The sequence below is a fragment of the Colius striatus genome, chromosome 1 (assembly GCF_028858725.1).
Source record: "Colius striatus isolate bColStr4 chromosome 1, bColStr4.1.hap1, whole genome shotgun sequence".
NCBI lineage: Eukaryota > Metazoa > Chordata > Aves > Coliiformes > Coliidae > Colius > Colius striatus.
The window spans coordinates 141,771,840-141,789,795 of record NC_084759.1 but is presented as its reverse complement, the minus strand read 5'-3'; the positions used below and the strand labels follow the sequence as shown (position 1 = coordinate 141,789,795).

Sequence of the window (17,956 nt, the reverse complement as noted above, 5' to 3'; positions counted from 1 at the left end):
ATCCCTTTTTTCTATTCTATTTAGCAACAGGACAAGGGGTAATGGGATGAAGCTGGAATATAAAAAGTTCCATTTAAACAGAAGAAAAAACTATTTTACTGTTCAGGTGAGGGAGCCCTGGCACAGGCTGCCTAGGGAGGCTGTGGAGTCTCCTTCCTTGGAGGTCTTCAAGACCTGCCTGGATGTGTTCCTATGTGACCTGATCTAGGTGGACCTGCTTCTACAGGGGGGTTGGACTAGATGATATCTAAATCCCTTCCAACCCCTACCATTCTATGATTCTGTGAAATACTAAGTCCCATCCTAATTTCATGTTCTGTAGCAAAATCTGACTTTTTTAGACATGTGGGCTGTGAAGACTTGTCAAGTGCAAGGAGGAGATTCTAGAAGTCTGATGCAAGGAAAGTCGAGACCTGATGGAACTTAGAAGAGCTTTGTAGATAGATGTCTAAATTGAAAGTGATGATGAGAACTTTGAAGTTCTCAGAGATGTAGTGCAGAGCTAAAAAACTCTGGAAATTGAGGATTTCTACCTGGTTGATGTAAAGCAGTTATAAAATGACATTAATGAACATGAAGGCATGCAAGGTGTTCTGCAGAGAAGGATGCTAAAAGAGGACTAGAACGGTCTCAAAGAACAGTTGTAGGAGTAAGGATTTCCAGTCTGAGCCCTGATCAAGTGAGACATACAGAACTAATGCAGACTGTTTAAAGAATAGTAGCATAAATTCTGAATCATCCAGGCTGAGTATGGCACAGTGCCCTCAGGAAAGCTAGGCCTGCTGAATCCTACTATTAAGTCTTTCACACAGTTAACACATCAAAAGCTAAGGCATCTGTCAGGGTAGAACCATTGGAACATTTTGCTGAAAGATGGTGAAGAAGCAGTCAAAGAACAGAAACAGAAGTCCAGGGGCTATGCTTGCTCACTCCCAGAAATTATTTTCTTATCAAATGGTAGTGTGTGCTTAATAATGAAGAAGTTATTCAGTTATTTTAGGCGCATCAAACAGACGTCCACTTTTGTGATGTGATTTCAGCAGGTCAGCACTTTAAGACTTAAGATATACACTGGGAAAGGAGTAGATGACCTAAAGCAATCAAAAAGCATGACTGCTCTGAACCATATTGACAGTAAATACAAAAATTGATGCAGAGGTCAGATACTCCTGATACATCCCAGATAAAGAGGAAGTTTTCACATTATGTCTTTAGCAATCTCACTGTCATGGTTTAGCAAGGAGCAGCTTTTGCATGGTAACAGGGGGAAGGGGTTGCAGTGAAGACCCAGTAAAGAGTTTTTGGACTCTCCCCTGGCTCCGGGGTTCAGACCCAGCTCCGACCTGGCTGGGCCAATCTGGTGCCTCTGCCATCACTATTTAGGGACAGGAGTTTGAAGTGCTGGTAGGAGGTGCAAGAGTGATACAAGATGGAGGCAACCACACGGACCCCACAGCCAGAGAAGGAGGAAGAAAGGAGGAGCACCAGACCAGAGAACCCTCTGCAGGCCGTGGTGAGAATGCAGGCTGTACCCCTGCAACCCATGCAGGGCCATGGCAGGACTGAGAGCCACCAGCAGCTCCATGTGAGTGCAGACGGACGGGTGAGGGACTGTGTGGGGAGCTGGCCATGGCACAGGCTGTGCTGGAGAGCCTGTGTGCCATAGAGCAAACCCACAGGAGAGGCAGAAAGGAGCTGCAGCTTTCAGGATAAATGCACGTTGGAGCAGCCCGTGCAGGGCTGCTGTGTGTGTGAGATACCCTATGGACTTGCAGGGAGAATGGGTGTGGAACCCACCTGCCCTGCGGAGAGACAAACAGCAGAAGCTATCGGGAACAGACTGACTGAAACCCCCACTCCCTGCCCCTCTGTTCAGGGGGAGGAGGTAAAAACACCAGGATCGGGACTCTGAGCCTGGGAAGAGGGGAGAGGTGGGGAGACTGTGGTCTTAAAGAACTGATTATGCTCTTTATTGTTGTGCCACTCTGTGTTGTTTTATGTTGGTTATGTTTTGGGGTTTTATGGTTATGCTTTAGTTGGTGTTGCATTAAATTATTTTCTGTTTTCTTCCCCAAGCCGAGTAGCCTGGTCTGTTTTGTCTGGGACCACAAGAGGCAACTGAGCTCTCCCTGACCTTTAGCAATCCTCAGGTCTTTGGTACTTGAAGCTAATCGTGGTCTTTTGTTCCCTGATTGGCCTAAACCATGACACCCATAAATGGAGAAAATTAAGGAAAGGAAAAACAAATTTGGAAAAGATCTTATCTGCAGGGAAAAACAGAATTAAATAACAGATCTCCTAGAATTTCCTCTCTTTCGTTGGCTCATGTAGAAATAGAAGGTAACATTTTTTAGATTTCTTACCTTCTCACAGATTCTGAAGACAGACTAATATTCTTCCAGTTTTCCATTGACAGTATTTTTCAGGTTATTTAATGAAAACTGCTTAAATATTTCATAATATCTCAAATCACACTCTTCTATGCCAAGATTAGATACCAATTCAGTATTAAAACATAGAAAAGGTACCTGGTTTTGGAAATATTTGTCCATTATAATATGTTAAGTCCCTATGACAGAAAATATGAAAGTCCTGAGCTTCAAAAGAAGCTGTACCACAACAAAAAGGCGACATTTCACCATAACTTAAATAGCATGCTATTATTTTTCAGAGGATCTTATTAGTAGCCACATTTCAGAAAAAAACCTTTTTCTCTCTTTAAATTGCTTATATTTAAGATTTATATATTTCTAGACTCAGAACACTTATGAGCTTTATTACTGCCCGACAACACATATAAAATATAGAAAACAACAGTAGGAACCTGCAGGCTCTGCACCAATTTGTAGCATATATATGACTAGTTAAAATTATTAGATTTTTATTCCCCAAAGTAAAACGTTTTTGATTGCTCAATAATAGAGAACATTATTAGTCCATTAGTCACTTCTTTATTTAGAAGCCTCGGAAGACCAAAAGCAGCACATGGGCTGAAATCATACTACATTTCAACCTTTTCATTTCCTTCCATTAGTGCCTGAAAGCAGCTAACAACCACAATTAAAAGCAGAAACTTCACTGTTGAAGTTTTTTTCTGAAGGAAGTTAGTTGTAGAAACCTCTGAATCTATTAGCAGGTTTGGATACTTCACCCAGAAAGAGAACACAACATCCAGCTGCTACTCAGTAAGAAATAAACTCTAAGGGTCAAAATCAAATCCAATTTATACTTGCTCTCATCTCCTAGCATTCAACAAGTAATCAGTCATACACATGTTCTCCTTTCAGAAGTTTTTATTGATGGCCTTCATTTCTTTTGAATCTTTAGCAAATTCTGACAAAACTCAGTTTCACTTTGAAACTACTTTAACAACAAACTAAAATCTTTTATGTTTTAAAATGTAAAATGTGAGCAAGTTGGCATCAGAGTATCACCGAAAAGAAAGGTCTCCTTTTTACAGACATCAAGGCTCACCTTGGTATACTCATCTTTGGCCTTGGTAAGCATCCGTAGGATATCCACTTCTTTGTTATTAGCAGAATTCATGATCATTGGGGACACTCCTGTTCCTGTGCCCTGCTGTGCTTTGAATTGTTCCTGCTGAGTTAGGCTGAAAGTTGGAGGTGTGAGGAGAATATACAAGACAAAAAAAAAAGGTAAAATATAAAAATTTTAACCACAACTACTCTACAATAAGTAATCAAACCTTTTCATTTTCCGTGTCTACCTTAAAACATGTCAAAAATCTCAATTAAAAGATCCATATTAAAACAGAATTTCAACAAGAGTGAGATTATTTCTTTTCTCCAATCTTGAATACATTTGGCCAAAGATTAACATTTCTGTAACTCAGTCACAATTTCTACACCCAGAAGGAGCAGGGAATTTACAGTCTTATTCAGTTCTGCTGGTGGTGGAGGATGGCAAACACACACAAATCAGTCATTAACTACTAGCAAATGACCAATTTCCTGCCCCAGCTGTTTTATTATTGTAGAATGCTGGGAATTAAAATATGCAGCCAATTGGCTGAGTGACAAGGTATTTTTTAATCTATATGCAACACTACTATTATAAACCACTACGTGTGGTTTACAATTGCAGGAAACCTCTGAAAACTAGTTTTATTGTAGTAAATTACCAGTTTGAGAGTACCTAATCACCACCAACTGAAACTTGAGCTAGTTAACTAAAATTAGCTGTCAAAAACCTGGGTTTCCCTAGGGTTCACTGCTTATTTCTGTAAATTCATGCCCATCAATTATTTCTTGGGTCACAACTGATTTATTTTAGAGCTGTAGGATATACAGCAAAACCGACAAAACCCTCTAAACAAACCCTACCATTGTCACAGTCTCTGTTTCACAATGTTTTGTCACTGCAAAAAGAAAAGCAGCAGGTATTACGTTAAAAAGACATACAGAGGAAACATGACTACCTTCCCAGTCAGTGTTTATTACAAATCCTATCTGGAACGTAGTGGCTGAAGAGTTAAACCACTTTGCTATGAATCGAGATGTATGAGCACGAGTCTTGTTTGGACTTCTGCTGCAGGGCACATAAATGGGCTTTTGGGCACTTGGTAACTTTGGAAATCAAAACTGATGTCACTTCCTCAGCATGCTTCTGGCTACAGAAGCTGTTAAGATTGGGACAGATGACCTGAAAAGGAGAGATTCACAGGTCTGTCAGTGTCTTTCTATTGCACTCTGTCAGTACCAAATGCTGTCAGCTTGACTGTATCTGCCTCCCGTGGCTTTTCTGGGGATGACAAAGACCTGACTCTATGGCATCCCTCCTCCTGTCCCTTAAAAGAATTGCAACATGATGATATGTCCAACTTTGTATATTGCAGGCAAGTCGTATATCTAATCTCTGCCCATTCCTATCAGGCCCTTTTAATAGATACTCCACATTATACCTCTAAAAAATGTAGGTTGTATATGTTGATAAAAATCTGTAACACTTCGGCTCTTTCCTCCTCTGAACAAACACAAAAACTTGCAGAACACAGTCATAAGCAAAGGACCATTGCAAACAAGCCCATCACTAGGTCAAACAGAGGGCAGAGCAGAAGAATGACCCCATCCATCCTGGACATGTGAAGAAAGCACTGGCACTGAAAAAAAGCCCTGTCCATGACACTGTTAAATTAAAATACAGTTGAGAATGCAGTTCTCTTTGAAATGTCAATCTCCAAGTTGATTGCAAAATTCAAGATTGTATAATGTGAAAAATAATACTACTACATACACAAAAATAATTAATTGAAAGCTAATTAGAATCTTGCTTTATATACCAAAACTGAAGTGAATTTTGTACATATTGCTAAGGAATGAGGAAGCAGGAATTCAGCCATGATGTAGAAACAGGATATACCCCACAGAAACTGTATTGTTACAGTATGCCTTCATGATAGCCCATACTTACATTGATATAGGGAAAAAAAGTAACAGCAACATTAAGAAAGAAAATCTCTGCAAACTGAAAAATATATCAAAACCCCACAGAACACAATTCTTCAAAACAGATCTCTGAGTCATCAGGAAACAGAGACATAGCTGGAAAGCTGTGCAGCAAATTATGAAAATGCATCGCAACACTGATTTATTTCTGATCATACAAAATGCAGGTATGTAACAATTTTACTTGCAACAAAGACTATAAAAACAGATTTTAAATAGAAAGGTATAACCATTCTAGCAATATAATGTGCATGTATGTACAGAAATACATACATAAAAAAAGCACAAAAAGTCTTGTTTACCCCATCACTTACTTTTTCATGAGCTCTGCAATTCTTTGGCATTCTTCCTTATCATAAAACCAAATCCCATATATGGACACTGTAAATGCACATCAAACACAAACTATGAGCATCTTCTCAAACAGCAATACTACCTGGTAGATATCTAAAAGTGACCTGTAATGAAATTCTTAAGTTTACTTCTGTCTTATATTTTCCCCATCTATAAACATAAAAATGAAGGAGGTAAAGTACTAGCTTTTGAACCTTCAAAAAAGGAGGAGGTATCTGATCCTTTTCTTCAGAACACTAAACTGGAGTTTTTACTTTCTTTAAGAGCTTTTTGTCTGTCAGTTTTTTTCAGTCAACATAACACATCCATTAGACCATAGTGACTGCTGTACTGCAGGTAGTGTTACATACATATAAAAGCAAGCAAGATTTGTTTAGTTTTCAACAACTTCCAGGCCTATGTTATGTATCAGAGTTGTTCTGGTAGTACTAACACACATCAGCCTCCCTGCAGATTTCTTTTAATGTTGGCCATTATTTTCACCAAGGAAGTAATTATCTGCAACCAATCCCAGGATAAGAAAATCTACATCTAAGTTCCATCAACCACTAACATAAGTACCTGCAGCTTTGCACAGCAAAAACAGACTTAAATTTACTAGTAGTTTAAGATTCTCAAATGTACATACCGCTAATGAAACCTTCATGATGGTAAGAGCTGTAGTTAGTGCAGCTTCTACCATAATGAACAGGGAGCTTTTTTCCATTCATGATCATCTTACATAGCTCTTGTAAGATAGCCTGGGGAACAAATCTACAACACTGCCTCAAAACAATCTGTCCACATTATTCAGGGTGACTGGCCCAGTTTTAACCTCAAGTACAAATCTTTTGTGAGAAAAGGAAAGGAAAATCACTTAAAGGGTTAACACTGATCTTCCACTCTCTTATCACCACAATCTTGCCTATCATCCATGTTCCTCCTACATGATATGATAGCAAACAGGTAGCCACTGTGTTTTTCCCCCTTCCCCTTCCTACCATACTGCAGAGAGTATCTTACTAAGGCTTTAATCTTATTAAAAGTGGTAATTCCTAACATGTCTTCAAACATAGTAGAGGCTACATTTTATTTGAAAGAGGTATAAATGTATTGAGTACCTGTTTAAAAACAATTACAACACTGACCCAGATCATGTAATATTTCCTTATATTTGCAGAATCCAAAAGCAATCACTTTCTCAATTCCACAGAACTAAAACCGTGGCATATGAAGTATAATTTGGCTTTGCTAATGTTTGAAAAGAAAACAAATGTGCAGCTGTTTGAAAGACACAAGTGTAATATTATCTCTATTCCCCCTCAAATTTTTGGCCATGTGTTGCCTTTTATATAGCTAAAAATGGTTCAACTGTTTAATACAGCGTACTGGTAAAAAGCCTAAAAAACCCCCTCAAACCAACAGCCATCCTGTAGATATGCAATAAATAAAAGATGTACAGTCCTTTTTACGATTAGAAGTGTGATGATGATTTCTATTGTTCACCTAAAAAAAGGTAAGTAACATCATACATGCCAGTGAGTCTACAAATGTGCAACATAAGAGCTGATCTGAACTGCACAAATAATCTCCTTTTGTTAACATAGATATTAATATTAAAACACATATTTAAAATAGATATTTATATTCTAACACATTCCAGCAAGCATCCTTTCTACCGCAAGCCTGTAGAAAAAGTGTGTGAACAATTTGCAAGGTTAGAAAATACCGACATATTATGCTGAACTAGTCACCCTTCTTCTGACAAAACACATTTGAAAACTTCTTGTTGTCCATATTACAAGGAACACTCTATTTTTCACTGCTACAATGCAGTAAGCACAGTGAAAACCCCAGACAAGCCAAATTTGTTTTAATCAAGATTCTTCTTTGTTCTAAATGACCCTCCAATGCAGAGGAGTGCTGATGAAACTTTGGCCATTTGCTCAATCCTCTCAACTGGTTTATTTTTATGTCTGCCACTAATGGTGGCATCATCAATAGCCAAGACAGGTGCAACAACTTCACCTTTTGGCCAACTGATCAGATATGTCTTAGGGTATTTATGAATATCAGATAAATTTGAAAGTTGACAGCCCCATAGAAACACGGCAGTGCTTCCAGCCATTGAAAGCTGAAGGACTGGAATCAACAGCAGAATCAAGCTAGCTTACCTGAACTCAGTGACAAACACAAGTAAACTGATTACCAGTACAAAAGACTATTTCTGATTTTACAGAACTACAATTAATATTTTGAAATACAATTCAAACAAATGCGTATCCATTTCAGATCACAGAAGAAAGACACTAATTACTGCCTGTCCCACCAGACCAAACCACCACTCCAACATCACACCTTAACTGAAGCTTTAAGTCAGTACATTGCAGATCCAGAGACCTCTAGCCTAGACATCAGCTTCAAATCCACCCATCTACACACCCACACTTACTTTCTAACCTCAGTTAAATGCTACTTTCAGCTGAGGCTAGGAAGCACAGCTGAAAGTAAGCTAAGACTAAAACTCAATCCTCCAAGCTTACAGCTCATCCATTCAGTAGTGAAATCTTTCATAAGTGGACAATCCTCCTCTTCATCCTTCCGCATTTCTCCCATCGGTCCAGAACAGACGAACACTTCAGAAATATACTTGAGAAATAATCACACTGACACTCCATTTGTTGCGGCACAAGGTACTTTGAGCTCTTTCACACATGGGAGAACAATGTACTAGTAAGAAGGCAATAACTTAGTGGAAATCTCACCTACCAGGTATCCAAAGTACACTAACATGTTTTCATATTGGGTACTCATCACCTGGAGTAATCATGGCATAAATTCTTACTACAGTAGTCTATTCTGCTACAATCTACATTTAAGGAAACAAAAATGTAAATAATAGCAGTAAAAATGTGTATGTATTAATGATGAATGCAAAATGACAAAAAAAGAGAAAAAAATATATGTATGACAACATGTAAAACTCCAGTACAAGCAAAATAACCAAAGACAATTACAAACTGTAACTGTCAAGCAAAGAATCTGGCACGCTCTCCATTAATAAAAACTAAATACACATACAATACAAATTTGATTACAAGCTTTTTAGCAGGATGAAAACATTGCATGTCTTACCAGGATTAAATCTAAACAGATTACTTTTATCTGCCTTCCATCTCTATCAAGACAGTTTCACAAAAAGGAAATCCTGACTTAAGTATTATCTGTAGAGTGGTAATTTCACTAAGATGTTCACATGTAAAAAATCAGTCATGATGCAGCACAGACACAAATGAATCACTAAACAGCAGAGGCACAAAAAAAAAAAATCTACTGCTGCACAAAAGAAGAAATATTCACAGAAACATAGAATAATTTAGCTTGGAAAAGACCTTCAAGATAAATAAGTTCAACTGCTAACTTAACACTGCTGAGTCCACCAGTAAACCATGTCCCTAAGAGTCACATCTATTAAGTCACTTTTAGGCCCAGCTTCAGCTATAAAGTTATCCAAGAAGAGGTTATTCTGAAATACAGAAAAAGAAAAAAAAACAAATCCAAGTCAAGTATCTTCTGTTAACCAAGTGAGTCAGTTACATGAAAAGCACCTAACAAAAGCCCAATAAGGACAGCTATTTTTATACTTGTAAGATGGTACACATCTATTCATCCACTTTCAATTGCTCTGAAGCAATTTACCAAAAGAAATGAGATCTAGTAAAAAATTGATCACATTAAAGATGAAAAAAAAGGCACCAAAGTTATGATGTAGCTAACAACATTACACGAAACTGGGGAGATATAATGCAGCTATCAAATAAAGAAGATACAGTTAATATTGAACAGATATAAGCTAAATATACTACTTAAAAAATCTAAATGGAATTATTTAATATTAAGAGACAACAGTCTTTGGCATTTTTAGGATTTGAAAAAGGTAAATTACTCAAATCAAAACTGGAAAATGTGAACAAAATCTGTGAAGCTCCTTTAATATAGCTCAGTAATTGAATTTCAGGAAGTATACTATTTAAGTTTCAAATCACGACTTCAGAGCCAATTCTCCAGCTTCCGCCATACAATTTTCAATTTTTGGCTACAGATTTCTCCTGTCCTCACAAACACTAGAGCACTCGATACTATTTATAAGCAGAAGCTGACAGCTGCTATCTACCAGAATTATAGATGACAATTTCTAACCTTGCAAAATCTGAAACATTTATTTATTTATTACGATGATAAAGGATTTCTTGTCAACTTTCATAATTCATGCTAAGTATACTATTAAAAAGGAAGGCATTTCTCTAGGATTCTTTTACTCTTCACGTGTCTAGCTTCAGTTCCAGCTATTAGTCTTTTGTCTTTTTGATAGACGTTTCCATTATCAAAGTTTTGGTTTCAGTGTATCTGCAAAACATTATATTTAAGCTGTTACTCCACAGACTGCATATAGCATTGAAGCTTGGTAAAACAGAAATATCATCACTACTGACTAGAGACTTCCTCTCTAGAAGTCAGAGGAAGAAAGGAGGAGCACCAGACCAGAGAACCCTCTGCAAGCCGTGGTGAGAACGCAGGCTGTACCCCTGCAACCCATGGAGGGCCATGGCAGGACTGAGAGCCACCAGCAGCTCCATGTGAGTGCACCCAGACGGGCGAGGGACTGTGTGGGGAGGCGGCCCTGGCACAGGCCATGCTGGAGAGCCTGCGCGCCACAGAGCAAACCCACAGGAGAGGCAGAAAGGAGCTGCAGCTTTCAGGATAAATGCATGTTGGAGCAGCGTGTGCAGGGCTGCCCTGTGTGTGAGGTACCCCACGGACTTGCAGGGAGGATGGGTGCGGAGCCCACTTGCCCTGCGGAGAGACAAAGGGCAGAAGCTATTGGGAACAGACTGACTGAAACCCCCACTCCCTGCCCCCCTGGGCCGTTCACGGGGGGAGGAGGTTAGAACACCAGGATCAAGACTCTAAGCCCGGGAAGAGGGGAGGTGTGGGGAGAAGGTGTTCTTAAAGGGCTGGTCGGACTCTTTATGTCGTATTACTCTGTGTTGTTTTATTTTGGTTATGTTTTGGGGTTTTAAGGTTATGTTTTAGTTGGTGTTGCATTAAATTATTTTGTTTTCTTCCCCAAGCCGAGCAGCCTGGTCTGTTTCGTCCCGGACCTTAAGCAGCAATTAAGCTCTCCCTGCCCTTTAGCAATCCTCAGGTCTTTGGTACTTGAGGCTAATCGTGGTCATTTGTTCCCTGATGGGCCTAAACCATGACGTCAAAGTTTTGGTTTCAGTGTACCTGCAAAACATTATATTTAAGCTGTTGTTCCATAGACTGCATATAGTATTGAAGCTTGGTAAAAAGAAAAACAGAAATATCATTGCTACTGACTAGAGACTTCCTATCTAGAAAGCATTTTACACTTGCTGGTAGTCAATATTAAATTATTCTTCAACTTTCATGTTTTATACTTGATACCATGCTTCTTAAGGTACTTTATTACCTATGTATGGCTTACACTCTTGCTGCTGAATATGTAAATCCACATTTCTTTATGCACATCTCACAAAGCAGCCAGATGCCTTTATGTTGGTCACATTTTCTCTTTGCTATCTGTTATTCGTGTAATATTTGACTATTTAGCAAATGATCAATGCTTGCCTATTTTTTTCTAGAGTTTTAGAGTATTGCAGCCTTCACTTTTCAGGGCCTAATGAAAAGAGAACCAAAGTAGGTTGTATCCACAACAATAATTTTAATTTATGAGTTCTTAACTCAAAACATGAATTAAAGAACACTGTTAATTCTGTGCTCTTTTACTCCTACACAAACGTTATCTCTTTTTGTCCATGACACTGTCTTACAATTACAATACAAGCAGATGATCCTTCCACTCCGCTCAGGTTCAAGTAGTGAAGGAGACTTGTCTGTTGAAGCTCGACCATCCTGCTCTGCAGCATAAAGCAAGACAGGACTGCAACAAAGGAGAGAAGATATAAAAAGCCTGCAGCTAAGGCAGCTGCATGCTATCTTGGAAGGATTTATTCCATCTCTGATGCTGCCCCAGAGATATTATGCAATGATATGTAAGCTGTGAAATGTCACCTTAAGTGGCTGTTACTGACGTGTGTACACTTTGTTTCCCTGATCTGATCTGATGTCCAAGACCTGGGTGTAAGATTTGAGTTCATAACCTGCAAAAACACCAGTTACTTATAATCTCAACTGAAGTCTGCAAGAACTGTTTTTGAACATATGAATGATAAATATGTTGGAAAAAATTACGCAATCTCAAGCAATTTAAAGTCAGACACACTGCATTTAATTGATCTCTGTAATTGGAACTACTCTGCCCTAGGATTCCAATTTGTAAAATGGGAAAAATACTACTTCTAATCTGAGCAAGGTATTCAGCTTATTCATGAGTTATCAGTTATTATACTTATTAGTATCACAGAAAACAACAAGAAGAAAAAACCCAATTAATAGTTCTGTCCCTATTGCAGAATTTCAGTGCTCTATAATAAAGCAGGAGACTCACATACCACTAACAAGGGAAACACAGAATATTGAGTAACCACTCTTTACGTGAAAGCCATTCAGACTGGAGCAAAGTCTTTATTGCAAAAGCTGATATCTTAATTTAAAATTCAAAAAAAGAGAGTTTGCACAAGCAGCCTTAATTTTAGTATTTGTTAGTTTAGGAGCCTTAAAGTTCTTTTAGTTCTTTACAGCCTTGAAGTTCTTTCAAATACAACATTTTGCTCAGATACTTCACCATTTAAAAACAAAACATTAGAAAAAAATTAAATTTAATTCTATTATGTCATATGGATAGTGATGTGGCTCATCAGCAGGACTGGAACTTTCAAGTTGCATGCTTTTCTATGTTGTGTAAAGCAGCACAATAAAAAAAAAAAAAACATAAACCAAACGTTTCTACATAATGGAAAGTCAGCTTAGATTCATCCTGTTATTTCTGGAAGTTCTTAGCAAGGAACCAAAAGTTTTCTGATGTCATGGGCACAGAAATGCCAAGAAACTGGAGCGAGGTAAAAGTTTTTCAAGCAACAAAAACAAAAGTCTGTATTTTTTTATGAGCTTAACTAAAATTCCCAAAAAGCTGCTGCAACCTGTGAAACAATCAGACACTTGTTCTTTCCTGATATACTTGGGGAACTTTTAATACAGACAGGGACAAGAACAACTTGGTATTTCCATTATTTCAAAAGTTTAAAACATGATACATGAAGAAGGAGGGAAAAAAAGCTCCAGTTATTAAAGGGAAAAAAATCCTATTCTTAATGCAAACGGATGATCATGTAAAGAGATCAAAAAAGCTGTTTTTCAGCTTTATCAATCAATCTCAAGTGAGGAGGGAGTAATTCAAGCTAGCTGCTTAAACAGAACAACCACCTCAAAATAACAAAAAAAATATACAACAATAAATACCCCAACATAATGCAAAAGCCTCTCAAAACTCCTTTCCATCAAAACACATAGTTTGAGAGTGGCCAACAACTGGCAACACCACTGAAGTCAAGAATAAGTTCCTCACCACCATCTGCTTAATTGTGCCTGGAACTATGCCTTAAAAATCAACACAATGAACAATTTTTTGTTAATTAGATGGACACGGAAATACTCCTGCCATTTTCTACCAGTCATGAAAGTTGAGTGACAAATTTGTAGACTTCCAGATAGGGACAGCAAATATTTCTGAATTTGTGAGGCAAAAAACAGACAATTGGGAGAGGTGGATCGATTACCAAATCATGACTATGGCTCTACAGTGATTGTTTGACTTTAGGCAGATTTTTAAACCAAATTTATCAGAAATTCTTTAGGAAAAAGAAAGATCAACTCCACAGCAGACATAAACAAGACTGGCTCACTGGAACGTCCCTTAAACAGTCTCAAAGCTAAAGTCATGTTAGTACTATAGGAAATTCTAAAACCCATTGATTCATTTATTTACATAAAGCTCAGCAGATGTAAAAGTCCATCAGCAGGTTCTTCACTTCTTGGAAAAGAGCCAAAAGGCAAATTGAATTTGCAAAGTTTCCCTTAAACTCACATTCTGTTGATACTACACGAAATACACACAAGAATAGCATCTATGAAAAAACTATTTCATTGTGAGGGTGATGGAGCAGTGGCACAGGCTGCCCAGAGGAGTTGTGGAGTTTCCTTCCTTAGAGTTCTTCAAGACCCTCCTGGACATGTTCCTATGCGACCTGATCTAGGTGAACCTGCTTCTGCAAGGGGCTTGGACTAGATAATCTCTAAAGGTCCCTTCCAACCCCTGCCATTCTATGATTTATCCGACTCAGTGCATTTATTTCCACCACCACCACCACTGGTTTCCCAGTCATATCCCATGTCATTGCATCATCAGTTCCAAGTAATTTTTAAATCATGATAAGGCATGACACTGAAAATAAAAGTAGGAAGTATATAGGTGCCAGACTATAAATTGCTTGAATAACAAGTTGTTCTTAACAAACCTTTTATTGCTCTAATTTATAAATTTTTCTTAAATAACAAGTGGTTCCCATTACTATTTCACTACAGACTTCAGACATGTCCACATCAGACAGGAGCTCCACTGCCTTTTGTAACAGAAATGATTAAACAAAGAGTGTAAAAGCTAAGTGAAGAGCTATTACAACAAACAAGTGGTGGGTGAAAATACTGTTTCATTTTTTATACAGAAAAATGATAGACCCTGACTTCAGAGAGGAGAGTAAAGAAGTCTGCAGTAAGTCTGAAACTTAAATCAAAACATCCTGAGTCAACAAAAGCATCCTTCCTGTGAAAAACTTTCATCAGAGAATGGCTCAGTGTAAAAAAAAAAATAAATCCTCAACATTTAAAACTACTACCCGTATTAGCTTATTGGTGCTCTATATTCTGTGATAACATTCAACAGTAAACCATAAAACATGTCCTCAGTGCACTGAAACAAAGCCACACCCTGATCTACAGGAATCATCTGAACTAACACAAAAATATCATTACACAAATCCAGGCTAAATATATATCCATATCCTCTATCGGCAGCAAAGTTTACAATAACATAACACCATCACAAATGGAAGAGGTTAAACTAGAAATCACACTGTTTTCTTGATTCTGTGCACATCACATTGTTGCTGGCAGCTAAAAGCAGCAGGAACTCTCCTAAATCAAGGAGGATGGGAATACACTGCCTTCCTTACTGGGAGGCAAAAAAAAGTTTGCTTTTATTTTAAAGGAAAAAAAGGAGAGATGCCTTCACCTTCTCATTTTGCAGCCTTTTTATTTCCAACCTGCCTTCCACTAGGTTAAGAAAAGCAGCAGCTTCTGTTATATGTTTCTTCTCTCGTATCTCGGCTTTTAGTCCTATGGAGATAAAGCCTGCTCTACTACTGCATGTGATGTACACAGTTGGTAAAGGACTCATCAGCATTCAAACCTTATGGTTTTATTTAGAATTTAGTCAAATCCGAGAATATAGTGTCAGTGTTTTGAAAGTGCATCTCTGAGGTACCTGCCAACGGTCAAAGCACATCTCTAATTCTAGAGCTACAGTTGAGGCCAAATTCTTCTCCAAACTCTGCTCATGCATTTTTTTTTTCAGTAAAATAGAAAAGAAGGGGAAAAAAAGCAAGAAGACTACTTTAATCTCAAATAGGTATTCAATGGCACGTTATTTTATGTTTGGAGTTTTTTTCCTGAATTCTGAACTTTGACTACAATCAATCTGATGAGCTGTCACCCCAAATGGTTTAATTCCCACAAAATTATGAACAACTGCAAGAGCTTTATGAGGGAAATAAGCAACCTTAACTATAGGTGATGTTTCTGACTGTTGTGATCTCCTCTCTTACTTCTTAATTGCATACCTTCAGATCCCAAGTAATAGAAACACATTTACAGATCATAGAATCATAGAATGGTAGGGTTGGAAGGGACCTTTAGAGATCATCTAGTCCAACCCCCCTGCAGAAGCAGGGTCACCTAGATAAGGTCGCATAGAAACATGTCCAGGTGGGTCTTGAAGACCTCCAAGGAAGGAGACTCCACAAACCCTCTGGGCAGATCTGGACTAAGATCTTAACCTGCAACAACAGAATTGTAAGTTGCTTGTGTGTGTGTGTATATATACACACTTGTTCTTGAAGAAATACTAGAAGATTAACAGAATTAAAAAGCTCTCAACTTTGTATTTTTCCATTGGTATACTCTACATGTCTTTATTTTAGAGGTAAACATTTTCTTCATTTTTCCTACACCACTCTACTTCTGAAATGGTTAGAAAAAGAATAAAAATATCCACATAGAAATAGGCAAAGGTAAAGCCAACTTACTGAAATTTCTAACTTTTAGTTCATATTTACAGAATATCTTACACATTTGCTTTTATTGACTCCCCACGTGCTATATTCACGTTAACATGCTATATTCAACACATTAAAAGGTTCTTCTCTACTAGTCTGTAGCCATTTCTTCTCATAGTCAGCTGTTATGTTGCCTTCTACAGCTCCTGCTTACCTGTAAAGCTGTCATTGAAAATTTTTAAGTATGATTTTTAATGAGACGATACAAAACAATTTCACAGGCACAGGAAGGACTTTCACTCTTCTCACCTAATGATAGGCAAACAGTAACAGATTTACTGCAGTTGTGATTTGGTTCATGCCGTGCTAACAACCTACATTTCAGTGGATGGCTGCACGTTGGACTCTTTATTATTCACATGTGGCCACTGTATTTTTACATGCTTGAAAAACAAAGGATTATGAAACTTAACATATTAACAAAAATATTAAAAAAAAATATTTTATGAACTACTTTCTTCTTTTGAAAGTTGATTTTTTTTTTTTCATACAGATACAAGTATTATCTCATTGAATTACCTTATGGCTTTTTTCTTTTGATTCCTGTAATTATTTTTCAAGGTATTTGTTTATCTTTTAAACATTTAACTATTGAAGCTAGTGTTCAGATTACTATGAACATTAGCAGTTTACTGACTTTTCTGCCTTCTTGCACACATGTCATTCTGTGTGGGTATATGTACAGAGGGAGAAACAGAATGTACTCCAGTGATCAAGTTTGTCACCGCAAAAATGCAATTTAAGCAGTAAACATTTCCTTGTTTTAAACCTGTAATCCAACACATTTATCAAATTCATTTTATATTAGCAGCTAGACATTTCACAGTAAGAGCACTGGGAGGTACCCTGCAATTTTGGATTGCTGAATACAGAATGGAGACACATTTAAATTCTAACAAAAATTTGGAGTTTTGCCTTCGGTGATTTTCATTACAGCAATTGTATTGTTTTCACACAGAAAGTGAAAGTGCATATTTCATCTTGCTTCAGAAGTCAGCAGTATTTTACTAGCTCATGCATAATCCCTCAGTAATAAAACATATCAGTAATCATCTTCTACTTCCTCAATCTCTCCCCTCCTTCAGCTTTTAACACTCTCAGTGAAAATTTGAACCTCTACTTAGCTTTCTGTTTGAAACATGTACAAAAAACTCATGAGAGAAACAAGAATAAAAACAGAAGAGAGATGACAACAAAAAAAGAAGCAAAGCACTACAGGAAGGCATACAATACCTTACATAGAAATTCAAATATATCTCTCTCCTTTTCTAATCACTATGAGATTTCATTAACCTCTTCATTGAGACATGTGATACATTCCAGTGTAAAGGATTTAACACTGTATGCTGTGAAACAAATAATATGAAACAAACAGAGTATATTTGGCAGAGTCAAAAGAAGTGGTGGAGCTCAAAGTCCATATCCTAAGACAGTGATCAGTGCCAGATGATTAGCAGCAAGGATCTTCCTAGTAGTCCCTTTATTGTTGACTTCTGATCTGCTGACTTCAGGTGAAAACAACTGAATCATCTCACATCACTTTTTTTCCCCTGGCTATGGGATCTCTGGATTACTGCAATAGGCTCCAAAAGACCTAGGAGCATGAATGTACAAAACAATGAAGCCACCAGGCAAAAGCCACCTTTTCCCCAAAAGATTGCTTTTAAGCAACATATTCTGATATAAAGATCTTATATTTTATTAAAGCAAGCTCTACATTGCAAAACCAACAACTGGGCTTCAGCTTTAACCATGAAAGCATAGCAGAGAGCAAATATTAAGTCC

The 17,956-nt window shown here is 37.7% G+C and overlaps 1 protein-coding gene across 1 annotated transcript in view; it reads right to left on the bottom strand.

Annotated features, from left to right (window-relative positions):
* The window catches only part of DCP1B (decapping mRNA 1B), a 50,149-nt gene that overhangs the window by 17,812 nt on the left and 14,381 nt on the right, over positions 1-17,956 (bottom strand). The window contains exons 4-5 of the mRNA XM_062009943.1: positions 5,780-5,846; positions 3,475-3,610 (exon numbers count right to left, since the gene is read on the bottom strand). Of these exons, the coding sequence (XP_061865927.1) occupies positions 3,475-3,610; positions 5,780-5,846 (203 nt within the window). The remainder of the gene's footprint in view (positions 1-3,474; positions 3,611-5,779; positions 5,847-17,956) is intronic.